The 15,863-nt window shown below is 44.3% G+C and overlaps 1 protein-coding gene across 3 annotated transcripts in view; it reads right to left on the bottom strand.

Annotated features, from left to right (window-relative positions):
- unc13c (unc-13 homolog C (C. elegans)) overlaps positions 1 to 15,863 on the bottom strand; it is a 105,019-nt gene that overhangs the window by 68,243 nt on the left and 20,913 nt on the right. For 2 of the 3 annotated variants that reach the window (XM_030413846.1, XM_030413848.1), the window contains exons 5-11: positions 14,990 to 15,068; positions 12,370 to 12,375; positions 11,977 to 12,048; positions 7,715 to 7,934; positions 6,442 to 6,669; positions 3,082 to 3,223; positions 640 to 809 (exon numbers count right to left, since the gene is read on the bottom strand). In XM_030413846.1, the coding sequence (XP_030269706.1) occupies positions 640 to 809; positions 3,082 to 3,223; positions 6,442 to 6,669; positions 7,715 to 7,934; positions 11,977 to 12,048; positions 12,370 to 12,375; positions 14,990 to 15,068 (917 nt within the window). The remainder of the gene's footprint in view (positions 1 to 639; positions 810 to 3,081; positions 3,224 to 6,441; positions 6,670 to 7,714; positions 7,935 to 11,976; positions 12,049 to 12,369; positions 12,376 to 14,989; positions 15,069 to 15,863) is intronic. The other variant, XM_030413847.1, reaches the window with a different exon arrangement.

Here is a 15,863-nt window from a genome sequence, read left to right as displayed (position 1 = left end):
TACAGGAAAGTTGAAAAATGAATGCACTCATCGATTTTTTTATTCATTAACTGAGCGAAAAAATTGATTGAACTTTAACTGGTTTAGGCAAAATGGAGCAAAGCAAAAAAAAAAAAAACGCCTATGACAAATTGATTGGCAAATGATTATCAATAAACACTTTCACTAAATTTTCAAGCACAAATGCCAAACATCCTCCAGTTACAGCTCTTTCAGTTTTCTATGACAAAACCAGCAGAAATCTGTTGCCTCAAGAAAGTGTGAAGGCCATTTTTTTCCCCATTTGTAAACATTTCATGGAAAACAATCAGAGGATGAATCGATAATAAAAAGAATCATGCAGCCCCACTGTCGGGCGCCAACTGTTGTCATCAAGAGTCGAATCAGATTTGTAGTTCTGCTTAACTTTTCATCAGTTAGGGAATTAATTCAGTCATAGTTTTGCCATTTTAAGTCATGCATTCAGACAAGCTTAAACATTTGAGAAGTCTGGGTTCATATCTGCATTTTACAGTATGAAAAAATGTCACTATATCTAATGAAGTTAACATTTTATCTGGGTAAGTGTCATAATAACTGCTACCAGGATTTCTAGTTAATCAGCATCTCTTGTTGGTTGACATCAAGCTGGTAACGTACCCAGGTTGTACCAGACGTCCATCTCGCCGCTGAGAGTGCGAACCTCGATGATGGTCTGGCCCAGGAAGTCATCCGACTCGCGTTTGAAGTGCTGCTTCACCCGTGATTTGATGTCGTCGTCCTCGTCCCACACTCGCACCTTGATGCGATCGGTGGCGTTGTGACATTCACTGCGATGTGGTAGATGAATACGCCCGGGTCAGAACAAATCACAACAACACACACAACAACAACAGCAGCAGCATATTGAGTGACAGCTCATCAGGTTGCGGCGTCCGGCGGAGCGGAATGACAGGCAAATGCACTATTCAAGCATAAATGCAAGTTCAGAAGCACGCGCTTCACACCAAGTATTATATGGAGAACAATAGTAGCCTGGATTTAATTGAGACAAAAGAGTGTGTGTGTGTGTATGTGTGTGTGCATGTGTATGTGAATATGTGAAGAAGGGCTCTCTGCCTGGAAGGAGGAATTACCCCAAGATACTGCATGACCTTTACACTGCATCTCTATATTTCTCTCTCTCTCTCTCTCTCTCTCTCTCTCTCTCTCCGACTGCACGCTAAACCATCAGAGAGTTGCCGATTGTTTCACAAGAACGACTGCCTAGCATTCATAGCGAGAATTGTTTATTTGTGAAAGCTTTACGTCCATCTCTTTGGTGCCCCCCCTCTGCATCACTGCAGCTGACAGACGTTTCACAATAATGACTCTGCTAAATAGAACAGAGGTGGCCAAAGCACTTAGCTTCAGATGGGGGTCACACTGTGCGACTCTGGAATTAAAACCGACAGATTACATTTTGTTCTAATGACATCTTGGGTGCGACAGCCAGAGAAACACTATCTGCGGTATTTTTTTAACTAATCCCTTTCTGGGGGGAAGCACCGGCTGCTGCCGCCGCTGCTGCTGCTGCATGCTGCTGCTGCTGCACTAGCCTGGGACTTTGCTGCCTGCCAAGCACACAGTAATGTATCGCTCTATTAATCTACATCCCTGTAGTAATGGGAAAGAGTTTTATTACAGTCACCACTGGAGTCTCATTACAGGTGTGCAGCCTTGTTTGCAACAGGCATAGGACGGACGCGCACAGAGAGTAGGACACATGTTCCTGTGAGGTTTTTATGAAGAAAAGTATTACAATTAACTGTTAAAAAAAGTATTAACTTTAAAGACCTACATCTTGAGAAGAGAAAGCGACAGGCATAGAAATATTATGACCTACACCATGGACAGATTCCTCCAGAGGAATGATGCTGGGAGACTCGTGGACTTGAATGAATCAAAAAATACCATTAGCTGCTCTGTCTTTGGTCTGAGCAAACATGACAAACGCTCACTGATCCTTTGACGGTGGCTCCCCAGTGCCCCATCTCTAGATGGAGGATTAGAGTTTAAAAAGGAAAAGAAATAAATAAACAGATAATACAAAGACTTTGTGGAGGCCCAGTGTGTTGGGGCCAGACCTACACTTTGTTTGTTCTAAAGACGGGTCCAGGAGGCATCAATATCTGACAGCATGACAGCATAACAAGTATTTGCAAGTCAGATTAGTACATATTTTTTTGCTCTTTCTCGCTCTTGGTCTGATGCAGGAAAGTACAGCAGAACAACCGCAGAGAACTGCTGGCAAATAATATTTTGCACAGAGCTCTGGGCGAAGCTCTACAATTCTTCAGAGAAAATTACATTTTACTCTTCATCCTGGTTCTTTTTTTTTTTTTTTTCTTTTTTCCCGGAGTGCTGACGCTCTGAGATACTTGTATGAGGTTTGTTATGCCTACCAGAATAATGTGGTTGTCTATGTTTTACAAAGGCTCAATTCTTCCACATTTTTTTTCAAATAAATATTTCAAGTAGTCTCCTGGAAACTCGCTTACTTGGTTACACTGCCAATGTACTTCCTGTAAGGTGTGCAGGGTAACCTATCAACTGATTCATAAATGCACAAAGTTTTATTCGCAGCCGTGCACAAACATTTGAGGCAGTGGCAGAGAGGCAACCAGTAGATCGAGTGGTGATACTCCTTTGACTATTGCATACTGACTAAAGAGAAACTCCTGTGCCAAAAAGGAAGACACAGACGCCTGGTCAGCAACAGAGAGGTCATTCAGAATGAGAAGCCACGTACTACTAAGGCAGTAAAGCACAATAGGATCTGAAGAGTTAAGACCCTAGCTGCCTTCACTGATGGATGCCATCGTAAAGCTTTTTTCTAGCAGAGTCTGCATCGCCAGAATCTCTGCAGTGCAGCCGGCGCGTAACACTAGAAGTGATAGCAATTTCCTAAGCTATTAAGAAAGAGTCTGTACTAAAAAAAAAAGATAAGAATTTACTTTTTCCTTATTTACTGATGTCTTAAGATTCCCTTGAACTCAAGATCCTTAATCTTATTGGAGATTATCTGGTTGGACAGAGGTCAAATTAAGAGAGAGCACTCACAAGTTGAACTTCTCATCCCAGACCGGGTTGAGGTTGCCGAAGATGGTCTTCGTCCTGCGCTTGGTCTTTCCCACCTGGACGGTGACGTACGGGTCGCTGGAGCCGGTTTTATCCTTGGCCTGCAGGCCCTGCGCACTCATGACTGGAGAGAAGACAAAGATGGAGAAGTATGAAGAGTCAGGTGTCACCAGCAAACTGGCAATTTGACAATCTTAAAGTTTTTATTTTAAAGATGGAAGCTTCATTTTCCTGAATCTATTATTGTACTCTATTATTCTTTAAGTCAAAAGCGTTGGTCTGGTGGGCGATATTTTACAGCAGATTTAAAACCCAGTCATGAATCAGCTTTCGTGCTTTATTTCTGTGCCCACTTCCCAGTTGCTTGGAATTAGATTTATTTCATCCTATGGGCTTCAATATAAGAATCAGGAACTGCCTCCGCTGCCCACAACAACTTTGTGCGCCTGCCAAAAGCTGAGGCAACAAAAACCGCTCAGTTCCGCCATTATTTGTCTTTCTGTGTGAATGTGAAGCGCTGAGTCCATCCATCATTTATCTATTCATACGTCGAGGCTATAGGTAGCTCCCACCCCTGCGTGTCTGCCCACTGCTACAATATGTCTTTGCTGAGCTTCAAAAATAAAAGATCTCCGATTCAGAATCTTCCTTCCACACACACACACACAGGGAGGAAGGTGCAGAGAAGGAGAGACAGTAGTATTTCACAGCGCCATAAAAGGGAAAAAGGACACTGGAGCATTAAATATGCATAAGTGACAGTCTAAATAATTCAGGGTACATATATATCTCTCAGCCCAATGCTGACAGGGGTTGGTGGGCAGGATATAGAGGTTGGAAGGCGGGTGTATAGGCGGGTGTATAGACAGGTCAGTACGCTTCACATGAAAGTGCCTGTCAGATCATCCGACAGCATCTGAAACTGCGCTCTAAGCCAGCAGACACTCCAGCAATCATGCCTGATTGGCCCAAAGTGCAGAGGTGAAGAGCACGCGACCACCATGCACAAGCAACTGCAACACCACAGCTTCTTTCTGCCCCACAGTGTGTCCTTGGTTTGAGCGCTCCCCTGCCTGCGCGCAGAGTTGCTTTGATAGCATTTTAGTTCGGTACAGAGTCTGCTCATGAAATTCAAATACTAATGAGTGTATTTTGGTTTCGGTTTTAAAACTTTGAGCAAAAAAAAAAAAAGTTGGAAGCAACATTTAAAAGAATCATAATCAAGCTTACACCCCGTTACATTGCCTTTTGGTAGTAAAAAAAAAAAAAAAAAGATAAAAGATTTGCGGGTGTGTGTTTTAACAACTTGGAGCCGGATTAATTCCTGTCAAGTTATTTTACTATCGTCCCACTTGCTTGGCTGGTATTGCCATCTGTGAAGCACAAAATGCGCACTTACACAACAGCTCTGAGGAGAACAAAAGGTGAGAACAAAAAGTAAAGCAGAATAGGAAAAGAATCATTCCATAAATTCGCATAGAGCAGACTAACTGAGAAGCAAACAGATGAAGTGTTGTTCTGAACAGAGGAGACTGAATGCGTGTTCTCCCTTTTCAATACATCGACCTTTGTTGAGCAAGCATTATGAAGAATGCGTTTGTTCCAGGACGAGACGTAAAGGTAAATAGCACATATATAATAATGTAATGTACTTTCCTCATTTTTGTGATCAATGCATTTGCTGGCACAAAAGAATAAATTGGTGGTTCGGGTTCATATTCACTGGCAGACCTTGCAGCGAGCGCATTAACCACACGCAGGATATCTCATGGTCGCTGTCAGACTGCTGCGGAGTCAATGCCAGTCAGTGTTTATCTAATAAACGGTGAATAAATAACAACTCAATGGCTACATTTTAAAATGGGACGTTCGATAAGCCTCAGGGAAACTGACCGAGGTAGCCCTGGGTCTTTCCAACGTCTGTATCTATCCCTCCCTCTCTGTTTTCTCTTCCTTCCCCGCTTTTGCATTCCTCTCCCTCGCCTCTCCCCAATCCTTTCTGTCTCCTTCTCTATTTGTCTCCCTCCCTCTCTGTTTCTGTTTCTGTCTGGCGTATTGACACTGCGAGAAAATGCAAGGCGAGCAATAAGCGAGCCGGGCCTGGCACAGTACCACGGGGATGGAGCTGGAGTTTGGTGTCGAGGCTACAAAGCTTACTTCCTGACCTTCTTTTTCAAAAAGTAGGAAACTAGGGATAAAATGAAACTCAGTGACAGTATGTGCCATGTGTGTGAAACAAGAAGCACTGGAATGAAAGAAAATCCACAAACACAACGATTTTTTTTAAGTTTATGGTGTTCTGAAATCTGGATAAACAACAGAGGTTATGTAATCGAACTGGGTTGTGAAGAAAACTACAATAAAACACGGACATGTGAGTCTGTTGGATCCGGTCATGTCTCAAAACACAACCAAATAACTTTCCCTCTGAATGCACAGTGAAGTGCTGCACTGTCAAAATGCACTCAGGAGGGCGCACAGTGTTTTGATTGGCATGTCTGAGAGGGAGCTTGATGTGCAGCTGTGGGGGATTCATTTCAAGAGCACACTGTACGAACTAGCATGCTAGCGCGCTCTGAAAAGCTCTGTGGCAGTTGCAGCAAGTACTCTTCCGCTATAATAATAAGTCATCATTGCCTCTTTATTACTCCCTCGCAGATGCTTTGTATTTACTGTGCCACCGTTTAACACTCGCAAAGCATCGTTGCAGTTTGTTTTTTTTTTCCACCGGAGCTATATGCCACGGAGCTCTTATCAAATAATTCATGTGTTGGTAAGAATACGTCACTGTCTAGGTACATGAGACGTGGAGAGTAGATGGTAGGTGAGTCTAGAAAATTCAAAGTCTCCTCGTGACGAGCCCGAATATCATCAACTACTGTCAACAAAACAGTGATGCAGCGGTAACCGTCATTGTATTTTCAACAAATGACCTGTCTCCAAATCAATTTCCTATTTATGTTTCTAATTAAATATGCATTGCAGTTTGTGGCTCAGTGTCAAAGGTTAATGACCAGGAGCTTGAGGTTAATAACAAGTGAATACTGATCAGGATAAGAGTGTTTGTTATCGGAGATGAGCCTGACATTTGATGGCAGTTTTGTTGATTTGGCACTGGAGGACTGAGCAGAGGGTTAAAGGTCGTGGTCCAAAGATAAAGGGTCACCGGCAGCGTTATCAGGACTCCACCACTTACGAGACATGTATCCATATTCAACTGATCGATGATTAATGTGGAAAGACAAGCTGGGAAAAGTCAATCGTAGCTGACGGACTCGTAATTAAAGATACCGACTGTTAATGATCATTAATTAATATGAGAATGACAGGAACCAGACTGACCTGTGATGTTGATTTTGGCGGACCACTTGGAGGTCCCATCCAGCACAGCCTGCTTGGCTGTCTTCAGATGGCTGGTGACTTCTTCTTTTGAGACCTGAAACATCTCCTGGATCACCTCGAACACTTCCGGTCGGTTCTTCTCCCTTATCTTCATGCGCTCCTTCATGGCCATGATGATATTCTGGGTCTTGTCCTCTGCTCCGTGCTTGGAGCTCTTCTCCACCGCCCCTGAAGCAGATCAAGAGATCGAAGGAGTGTTTAGACTCAATAGTCTGCATATTTAATAAGCAGAGAGAGGGACAACTCTGATCCATTACTATCATAAGTAGGTGTGACTGACTATGCCTATGAATAACTGAAATCACAAATTTGCGTGTAAATGTTGGTGCGTGTGCTTAAATGTATGTGATTGTGAAAGACAAAAGAGATGCATGCGACGGTTAATTCACTGTGTCTGATCACAGCGTCATGTAAGTAGAGTGTGTTCATGAGTGCAGATTGAAATGTGATAAAGATGAATCGGAGTTGGAACTATGAAATATTGTTATGCTAGTGTGAAGCCTTTATAAAACACTGGGTTTCGTATCAGCCGGGGTGTAGCTAATCCACTTAGAGTGTGTGAGGATTGCCCTGAGGATCATCCCGAAGCCTGCATGTCACATTGTTCCTACCAGTCTGCGCAGTGTAACAACAGGGGTGTGCCTGATTGAAAAACCTGATTGGAAGCTGTAATGATTGCCAGCGACTGAGCGAGCGGTGTGAATGCACCGTGTTACTTGTAGCAATGAGTGCACGGGGATATGTAATATGAATCACACAAAGCCCCATAACAGCATTCACGTGTGCTGTAAGGCTCTCGGTGAAGAGTTGGTTCTTAAAGAGACGGGAAAAAAAAACAGTACAGATGAGTCTGCTCACTGTGGACGAGGTTCCGGGCTTGCATTGTGATCACGGAACAGACACACAGTCAAACCATGTTTTTATATTGAACTGACTGTAATATGGATTTTATCATTTGATTGTTTAATAGCCAACGGTGCAAATTAATCAATCCTACTGAGAGATCCTGTAAAGTAAAATAAAGAGTATATCAAAATGAGAATGAATGCAGCTTTTTTTGAAAGGCATTTTCAAAACAATGTCGTTTAAGCCCCAAATGGTACTCATGCACATACGCACCGTACTAACAAAGGCATTTTAGTGAGCACATGTTCTATGAGCTTTAAAGTCTTTGTGTTCATCGAAGCATTATGGGATGAATCTCGTTCCTTACTTTGTAAACAATCTGCATTGAGCAGGTCCTGGCACTTCTCGTGGCATTTAACGCCACACTCTGAGCAGCGCATGCCCTGACGGGCGATGCCCCACAGCAGCCCTTCGCACTCATGGCAGTATGTGGGCGCAGTCGCCGTCCACACCTCGAAGTTATGGGGTGTTGTGGATGAAATCGGGTAGATCAAGGCCTGGAGAGTCTTCTTGAAGACATGTAGTTTCTGGAAAAAGGAAGACACGGCATTGAAATGTGTAAGACATAATGTGTTATGACGGCTCTGATGATAAGAAATGAGGATGTGAGAAACCGAGGAGGTGGGGCTGACGTTAAGGCACATTGAAGTAGAGGAGAACTGATTCTATGACAATTTCAAAAGTCAATAAAATCCAACTTTGATCTTAAATTGCTTTTCAGAAACTTTGAATACAACAAGAGATCAGAACTTCCAAAAGGTTAATACTTTGCACCTGCTGAGAGACGATAATAGCCTGATATCATGACATAAAGTTCTAGTTTAAGTTTAAAAGTTGGACAGAAACAATATCAGTGGGATTTATCTAAATTGATCTGCAGTCTGAGTTGGATGAAATTCACAATACACTTCTGTGTAAGAGTAATCTTGGCAATTATACACTGCGGCTATCATTCAGCAGAACTGCAGTATTCCTCAGCTACTTTTATTTAAGGGGCTCTGACGGATTACATTATTCCAACAGATAGCTTGCAGGGGGCTTTGTTGATCCTTTTCTGATTACCTCATCATCAATGGAGAGGTCAGCCATATGAGCGTAAATCACCCTTACATCTCATTAAGCTTAGATTAACAGCATCCTTAGCCTATAGGCTTTGTGCACATTGAGTGGTTTACTGACTAAGGACTCCTCCAGACCAAATGCGAAAGTCTACTCGAGGCCTGTCTGGACTGATTGCTGTGTAACGGAAGCCTCTTCAAATTGAATGCTTTACTGCAGCGGCCCTGCCATCCGCAAGGACTAAAAAACGGGGGCCGGTACTTGCCAATTCTTGAAGGCAGAATCAATGGATGCTGTAAATAAGGTTTTTAAAAGAGAGCATTATCCAGATTGAGAGAGAGAGTGCGGCCGAAAGGGAAAGTGACAGGGCAAAAGAAGGAGATGTATGGCGGTTGAATAAATCTTCGAGAGGCACTTGCTCTCCACTCTGCTCCACCCTACTCCTCCACCCCTTCCTCTGCTGTCAGCCCCCTCTGTGTGTTGACAAGTGTGCTTTAACACCTGAACAGTAGCTCTGCACTTTGCAACAAAGGGCTACTGCAGTGCTCACTTGAACAGACACACACACCCGCACACGCACGCACACGCACGCGCGCGCACACACTCTTACACGGATGATTAAATGACACCAGATGACAGGACAACAAGGCCGTCTAACATTGTGAAACTTCGCTGATGCAACACGGAGGCTCGCTGAACCCTGGAGGACCTTAATGAAACACAGAGGGAAGACGGAGAGATTTCCCTTTTAATCTTGGAAAGGATGAGATGAAGCAGATGTCTGAGATTTATCCACTGCTTACACACGAGCCGGACCGGGGGCCACACCCGGAAGCCTGCCCCTCACGAAATGTAATACTGAACCGTCTCTGGCTGACACCGCCCGCAGGAGATGAGTGAGCCAACATTTGTATGAGCGTGGGAAATCTCGGAGACCTCAGTGAGTTGACTTGGCGGCTCCATATCCTTTCAGCCCTCTATTTTACCAGCCAGCTAAATGTTTTTGAGCCTGTTAAGCCTCGGCATTTTCTTTGAGTCCTATTGTATTCATACATCTGTTTCACCGACACGGTCTTTACCTGTCGTTCTGACTTCCCCTCTCTTCCTCTCTGTCTCATCGCTCTCGGCCTTGACGCTACGCGACACGCCGCGCGGCAGATGTGTGAGGAGCGCCGCATGTGTGAGTCTCATGTGCTGCACCGTTAGGTAACCCTGATGATTCGGTGCAAGACACTGCGAGGATTGATTGACAGCCGCAGCCTCTGCCTAGGAGCGACATGACAGTGAAAAATCTAATCTCTCCTCCTCCTTTCCAATTTCACCACCTATTGTCCTTGTCAACCTCTTCACTGAGGCTGCCATCCTCCTCACCCTGTTCCAGCCGTCTACACCTCTATTCTTTTGCTTTAACTACTTTACCATCTCAAGCCCTAACGGGGACCCCGTGTGTTTTATTCCCAAAATGCAAGGCCGTAAAATGTAGTCAATTCCAAACCCGATCTCATATACTTTCTCTGTGGCAAGATTCACAGAACTATCCCAAATTACTTGGGCAGATAGCACAGGCAAGCATTTTTAAAACCAGTGTGGTGCATTCTGCTGCTAACAACCTGCCTGATGATATCCGACCTGACTTAGATCAACAAATCACATCTTATTTCCAGATCCTCCTTGACCCATGTCGGGCCGTGGCTCCCTTCTTCCTTTGTGCCTGTCTTTGTCTGAGCAGGTAAGTTTACGTTGACAGTCGCTGATAAAAGGCTCTGGTGCTCCGCTCACATGCAGCTCAGAACATTGAGCAGACACGCGGGCCGTTGGCCGGCCCACACATAATGTTCCTTTCTGCTCTAAAAAGCAGATGCACGGGAAACGTGACGCCGAAGCAGCGTATCATCGGGAGAGAGAGACTTCCATACGTCAGCAATGAGTTGGGCATTTTAATCCAATTAAAATGCATTAAGTTGAAAGAGAAAAGAAAAAAATGGAAGATGTAGGGCAGAGATGAGGCAAGAAGGGGGTAGAAGAGGGAAACACTCTAAGTAGGTTCAAACAGCTCTCCGGGGAGGAGAGGACAGATTGTTCAACATGGCGGCCTGATCAGTGACATCAGGGCCACAGGGTCACGGCGACAAGTCACTCTTCGCTCCGATCTTCCCCCATTCTCTCGCCCTTCCCTTCCCCTTCCTTTCTCCTCTCTTCCCCCCCCCAACTCCTCCACACTCTTAAACAGCATATGGTCGTTCACTGAGTGCTCTCGCAGTCCTCACAGGGAAGCACTCTCCTGGACTTAATGCAGCAGATAAAACTCTGACATCTGCTCGTCCTACTTACCAAGACCGCACAATCTGTAGCTTTGCTCGGAACTCTGTTTTCCCTCGACCACCAGTTATTAAAACTCCTCCTTGTTTGCTCTGAATTACTGTATCGGGCATCTATTCCAAAAGTTCAATTTGTTTCATTCCACAGTGGTGCGTTCTCAAAATCTGCCCAAGAATGAGCTCCCTTCACACACGATGAACACGTTGCATCTATCGCGTCATTCCTCCCTCATCTGGGACATGAGTCGTTCATCCCTAAAGCCCCTTTAATCAGCCCGAAGCCTATATGTGCGCAATCTAGACCATGTCACTTTGGGGGGCAACTGGGGATGTGGACCATGAGGATCAGGTCAAGTGTGCGAAATAGACACGTGACATGAAAACATACACAAATCAGTGTGCACAAATGGTGGGGCTGCGTCTCTCATTTGAAAAGAATGACACTTTGCGAATAACGTGCACATTTGATCCAGCAACTGTGTCAGCTTGTTGCACATCAGCGGATATGAAATTGCCTGCTTGTTTGTCTCTGCTGAGGAACTGCTCTCTCCTGCTGTTCGCCTCCTATAACCCCATCTCCCCTCTGGGAGGGAAGAATTGCAATCAATTAATGCAGGGAGAAGCTTTGGAGGTCAACACAAGAAGTGTCTCACACCATCGACTGAGACATTCTGCCTGTTTCTCCGCAGCGCCGTCTTCCTCGATGCGCAGCGCATGTTATTAATCACAGGGCCATTGTCTAAATAAAGTGACTGGGCCATCACTTAATTTCTGAACTCATCCAAATGGTCTGACAGAAGGAGCACAGCAGAAAGAGTGAGGAGCTGTTCCATGGAGACCGTTTTAATAAACTGCACTATAAGACAGGCAGACAGACAGATGATGGCATGCTGTATGTACATCCAAAAAGGGGCCAGAAACTAATGCAATCCATCTCATTTTCATTTTGGAACCCCGTGTTCCTGGCAACGTGATCCCGGGCCCTGAAGTACAATAGCTGCAGCGAACAGCACCGCTATAAAAGTCTGTCAGAGTCCCAGCCCCCCCTTTCCTCCAAACAGCGCCCTAAAAAATAATGAGAACACAGGTCCAGCTTCTCGTGTGCCTGCGGAACCCCACATTGCCCACTAAGACTCCACAATAAACAGACAATAATTTTCCATGCAGGCACTGCGGGCATGTTAGTACTCACCAGGTCCTCATTATTCAGGGTGGATCGGTTCACCAGAGCGAACGAGATGCCTGCCTTTCGAGCAGTGAGGGTCTGAGAGGAAGAGGGAAAGGGAGATGATGAAAAGGGATAAATTCACCGACCCATTTTACCTATCCGCAGTTTTACGCAGTATTTCAATGGATTTGCACACATCTATATAGTTAAACTGCTTGATAATATCGGATAATATTCTATAAAAAGGAGGTAGAGTCCAGGGGGGGAGAATGAATTGCATGTATAATACCATTTGGAAGGAGAAATATGTTGAAAAATAGAAAGTCTAAAGTCAAGATTTTTCTGTAATGAATGTATCTAAAGACAAAGCATTTGTGCGTTGCTCTTGTGCCGTGCAAAGACGGAACGTGAACTCACCAAAGCCTGCGATTTCCAGGAGCAAATGAATAGAGAACGAAAGAAATACAGTAATTGAATTAGACAAGGAGTGGGAGGATGAATGCTGAAAGCACAAACAGCAGAGGAACTGTATTTTTTTTTTATTTTTTATTTTTTTATCCATACTGAGGCGCATAGGTGTCTCAACTGCCATGCAGGACTGCTGGTTTGGGCACAGAGCTCTAGAAAGATTCAACTACTCATCAAGAGAGATTTTACAGCCGCTGCATGATTCTTGATCCACTCATGCATTGAAAGTTACTAAATTGCAGTCATGCTTGGCATTTATATCCACTTCTCTGTTGGATGAAGCTTTGATCATATTTTCTGCTGTCTGCTCTGCACATTAGTTTGACACAAACAGAGAAACGCAAGACACACGCACTCACGTATGGGTGAAGCCAGCTGTACTGCACAACGACGACTCTCTCGCTCTCTCTCTCTCTCTCACACACACACACACACACACACACACAAACACACACACACAAAAACACACTCTTGAAAAACACACACACACACACGCACATCTGCTCAGACGTTCAAACTTACTTAAACACTTAACAGCACAGGCCCACACGAGGCGGGCGCCCTCACAAACACGAACAGGTAACACACACGCACAGACGCGCACATATACACACATGTAAATTAGCTGTTATATTGATATCCATTGAGTTTGGGTGACCAGAGATTGATAGACATTTATCCCAGACTGGAGGAAGTTACGTAACATAGGAATGCAGACATGGACAGCTGACAATATTCGATCAGTCTTTACCACGACCCTCTTTGTCTGTACAGCCCAGCTATGGTAAAGATCCATGGAAGCCATGGAGAATGTAGGAGGGAACGTGACCTCTACATGAACTTGTGAGTGTTGATGTAAGTTTATCAACATGCACCAGCACTGCTGCGGATGCTCCGGGCAATACAAGATGTACCTGTAATGTCCAGATATTATCTATTCAGCTACAATATAGCCTTCAATGCTTTTTACAAATCGATTTTCAACTTTTTGCGTTTTTGTCTTTTTTTTTTTTTTTGGTTGGTTTATGTCTTTGTTGTTGTTTTGGTTTTTTTTTGCTGTCCGTTCCAATCAAACGCTGTTGCTGCCCTGAAGCAATCACACAGCAAATGGGAGACATTGACAAAGGAGAGGCATGAAAAGGGGACCAATTGGTTTGCTGACAACTGACTTCATCCCAGGTGTAAAAGGCTTGCTCAGTGTCACTTTTACATGATTTAAAAGCCTCACACAGTTAAATCAGAAGTCAATGAAGTCTCATCGGATATATTTTTGGGTTGAGTTGTCATCATTTCAAGTTGTGTGCAGTTCTTTTTTTTTTTTTTTTTTTTTTTTCGACACCTGCCGAGCAACTGAAAAAAGCAAGAAAAAATGGCCAAGCGCCGGCGAGGCTGAAATCTGACAACTCACTGAAAAATATCACCCATAGCTGTTATGGGTCTATGTAGGAATGGCAAATATACACGCAAAATCCAAAAAAAAACTAAAAATTAAAAAACGACAACCCATACTTACCAAAGACATTGTTGGTTATTAATTTCATGAGAGATATGGACAAATACAGCATCAACTCATGTTGTTCACTGTGATATAAACATTCATCAGCATCTACGTGTATGACATCAGGCTACATAATCATATTAGTTCACAAGAAACTAAATCTTTAAAACTGCAAGTGTTAAAACAGGTTGTTTTTAAAGTAACGTCATTGAAGAATTCTGGTATTATTTTTTTTTCTTTTCATATTTTTGTCTTAAATACATGAAGATGGGAGACAAACAAACACGAGACAGACACATACTGTGCAGCACATAATGGACAAAAACAGTTATAAACACACACGAATGGCATTTGCATCGTGACAGCCTGTTGTCGTTCACACAGACTTAACCATGTGGCACAGTGCTACAGCGGACCGCACTACAACAGGCCTCTCTGTGGGATATGTTATGACACATTATGTTGCCATAAAAACAAATGGCGGAGCATCACTGTGGTGCTGCGCCTTAAACACTCTCTCCAGGCTAATTAATCAAAGCCATAGAGTTACTGCTAAGGTTACATTTAACATTCCCAGTAGGCGGGGCTCTACGCTAAATAACCACTTTTATGTGGTTGCTTTTATCACCATTCAAACTTGATTTTTATCACAATGAGAGGCTATGATTTTTTAACTCGTGTTTATGTTTTTTTAAACTACGGCGCAACTTTCCATACAGTGTGTGAGGGGAATATTTTCATTAATCCCAATGGCGCGCCATAACAAACTTGTAATTAGAGTCACAATTCAAATCATTTTCCGGTAACCGTTACTGTTGCAGGGACTTCAGCTAAATGACTATTATAGGTCCTCGGCTAGCCCCTGGGATGTCACATAATGATAAGAAACAAACGCTGTCTCTGTAAAGCGGTAGCACATTTTTTATCAGTTTCCCAGTAAACCTATCATTGTCTTCCGCGGGGAACCATACTCACAACAGAGCAGGATTCCGACAGTGTGGTTACCATTTGGGTCACTCAAGATACATTTCACATAAATCACACGTAACCTTGTTGAGGCAGATGACTCACCAGGTCTCGGACAAGAGGCACTGTCCTCTTGCGGCGTAAATCTGGCATGCTGTCAATACCATAAAGAATACTGCCAGCCCTGGAGAAGCAGACAGATTTAAGGTGTATTAATATCATAATAATGCCATGCTGGGGGAGACATTACTACGGTGAAAGGGGGCCCTTGATTTACACAGCCGGCAAACGCCATGGATCATGCCTCCTGCCTAACCTGTCTCACCCCTTCCTCTTCGCTTCGCATGACGCCGGCCACCTACACAGGAGCGCCATGTAATCCCTCTCGCCCTCTGCTGTTCCCACAGACACAGCTATCTACATTTTCACAGAGTACGGGTCTCGCGATGCCACTTACCGATGCATATCATACCTAAAACTGGATTTATTTGACTTACAATGAATACTGAACATGAGATGTGATTGTCTGAGTTGTCTCTACAGCACTTGAGTTTCAGTTCTATTGCTCTCTCCATCCTCCCGCTCCCCTGTGCGCACTCCACGCCCCCCCTGACTGCCTCTCACCAGTTGAGCTCCTTTCCCGTGAGGCTCTCAGTGGCATCACCTCAACTGTCACTCAAAGCCTCTCTAACGACCTCAACGTGACATCAAGGCTCCAGTGCCTCCGGGCAGATAAAGCTCCTCAAGCTCTTCTGTCAGGGCCTCTTGGCGACATCAGTGGTATGACCCTATAGACACACAACGTGACGAGCTGCGCTGGCCCTGGCCTCACCCTGGTGCCCCTGGCCCTCGCTGCCTTTATGCACAATGCATGCCGCAGAAGGCTGAACAGTCATGCTGGGGTAATGGAGCCTGATATGATTTTTAGCTATTTGTTCCCCCCATGACTGCATGTGACAACAGTTGGCTTCATCTATCT

Source organism: Sparus aurata, chromosome 4 (genome assembly GCF_900880675.1).
Source record: "Sparus aurata chromosome 4, fSpaAur1.1, whole genome shotgun sequence".
NCBI lineage: Eukaryota > Metazoa > Chordata > Actinopteri > Spariformes > Sparidae > Sparus > Sparus aurata.
The sequence above is the reverse complement of the archived record's forward strand: the minus strand, read 5'-3'. Positions and strand labels throughout refer to the sequence as shown.